At 28.3% G+C, this 2,435-nt stretch overlaps 1 protein-coding gene across 1 annotated transcript in view; it reads left to right on the top strand.

Moving 5' to 3' along the window:
- The first annotated feature begins 2,183 nt into the window (after positions 1–2,183).
- LOC114466790 (IQ motif and SEC7 domain-containing protein 1-like) overlaps positions 2,184–2,435 on the top strand; it is a 29,908-nt gene continuing 29,656 nt past the window's right edge. The window contains exon 1 of the mRNA XM_028452527.1: positions 2,184–2,364. Within this exon, the coding sequence (XP_028308328.1) occupies positions 2,300–2,364 (65 nt within the window). The 5' untranslated portion in view covers positions 2,184–2,299. The remainder of the gene's footprint in view (positions 2,365–2,435) is intronic.

Here is a 2,435-nt window from a genome sequence, read left to right as displayed (position 1 = left end):
ACACAATAAACACAATAAACACACAATAAACACAATAAACACACAATAAACACACAATAAACACAATAAACACACAATAAACACACAATAAACACATAATAAACACACAATAAACACACAATAAACACACAATAAACACAATAAACACACAATAAACACAATAAACACACAATAAACTCACAATAAACACACAATAAACACAATAAACACACAATAAACACACAATAAACACACAATAAACACAATAAACACAATAAACACACAATAAACACACAATAAACACACAATAAACACAATAAACACACAATAAACTCACAATAAACACACAATAAACACAATAAACACACAATAAACACAATAAACACACAATAAACACAATAAACACACAATAAACACACAATAAACACATAATAAACACAATAAACTCATAATATACACACAATAAACACACAATAAACTCATAATAAACACACAATAAACACACAATAAACTCATAATAAACACACAATAAACACACAATAAACTCACAATAAACACACAATAAACACACAATAAACACACAATAAACACAATAAACACACAATAAACACACAATAAACTCATAATAAACACACAATAAACACACAATAAACTCACAATAAACTCACAATAAACACACAATAAACACACAATAAACACACAATAAACACACAATAAACTCACAATAAACTCACAATAAACACACAATAAACACACAATAAACTCACAATAAACACACAATAAACACACAATAAACTCATAATAAACACACAATAAACACACAATAAACTCACAATAAACTCACAATAAACACACAATAAACTCATAATAAACACACAATAAACTCATAATAAACACACAATAAACACACAATAAACACATAATAAACACAATAAACTCATAATATACACACAATAAACACACAATAAACTCATAATAAACACACAATAAACACACAATAAACTCATAATAAACACACAATAAACACATAATAAACACAATAAACACACAATAAACTCACAATAAACTCACAATAAACACACAATAAACACACAATAAACTCACAATAAACACACAATAAACACACAATAAACTCATAATAAACACACAATAAACACACAATAAACTCATAATAAACACACAATAAACACACAATAAACTCATAATAAACACACAATAAACTCACAATAAACTCACAATAAACACAATAAACACACAATAAACATACAATAAACACATAATAAACACACAATAAACACAATAAACACACAATAAACACACAATAAACTCATAATAAACACACAATAAACACACAATAAACACACAATAAACTCATAATAAACACACAATAAACTCACAATAAACTCACAATAAACACAATAAACACACAATAAACATACAATAAACACATAATAAACACACAATAAACACAATAAACACACAATAAACACACAATAAACACACAATAAACTCACAATAAACTCACAATAAACACACAATAAACTCACAATAAACTCACAATAAACTCACAATAAACACACAATAAACTCACAATAAACTCACAATAAACTCATAATAAACACACAATAAACTCACAATAAACTCATAATAAACACAATAAACTCACAATAAACTCACAATAAACACATAATAAACTCACAATAAACTCATAATAAACACAATAAACTCACAATAAACTCATAATAAACACAATAAACTCACAATAAACTCATAATAAACACAATAAACTCACAATAAACTCATAATAAACACAATAAACTCACAATAAACTCATAATAAACACAATAAACTCACAATAAACTCATAATAAACACAATAAACTCACAATAAACTCATAATAAACACAATAAACTCACAATAAACTCATAATAAACACAATAAACTCACAATAAACTCATAATAAACACAATAAACTCACAATAAACTCATAATAAACACAATAAACTCATAATAAACACAATAAACTCACAATAAACTCATAATAAACACAATAAACTCATAATAAACACAATAAAATCACATTAAACTCACACAGTTAAAATGAACAGAATCAAAATATAAAAAATAGTTAATCATTAAACCACGTGACATCCCCTCCCCGCCCAATCCGGTGACGTCACCGTGCATTTCCGCTCACCTGGTCGCGTAAACCACGCCCACAGAGGAAGAGGAGGAGATGATGGTGAAGAAGAAGAAGAAGAAGAAGGCGGTGATGAAGATGATGATGATGAAGGTCTGATCGCTGTGTGTCGCAGTGAGGATGTGGTGCATTAACTGCGCCTCGGACAAACCGCCTGCGATGCTTCACAACAAACTGCTGACACGGTGAGTGTGTGTGTGTGTGTGTGTGTGTGTGTGTGTGTGTGTGTGTGTGTGTGTGTGTGTGTGTGTGTGTG

This window comes from Gouania willdenowi, chromosome 7, assembly GCF_900634775.1.
Source record: "Gouania willdenowi chromosome 7, fGouWil2.1, whole genome shotgun sequence".
Lineage (NCBI taxonomy): Eukaryota > Metazoa > Chordata > Actinopteri > Blenniiformes > Gobiesocidae > Gouania > Gouania willdenowi.
Note: the sequence above shows the minus strand (reverse complement) of the source record. Positions and strands in the feature narration are given on the sequence as shown.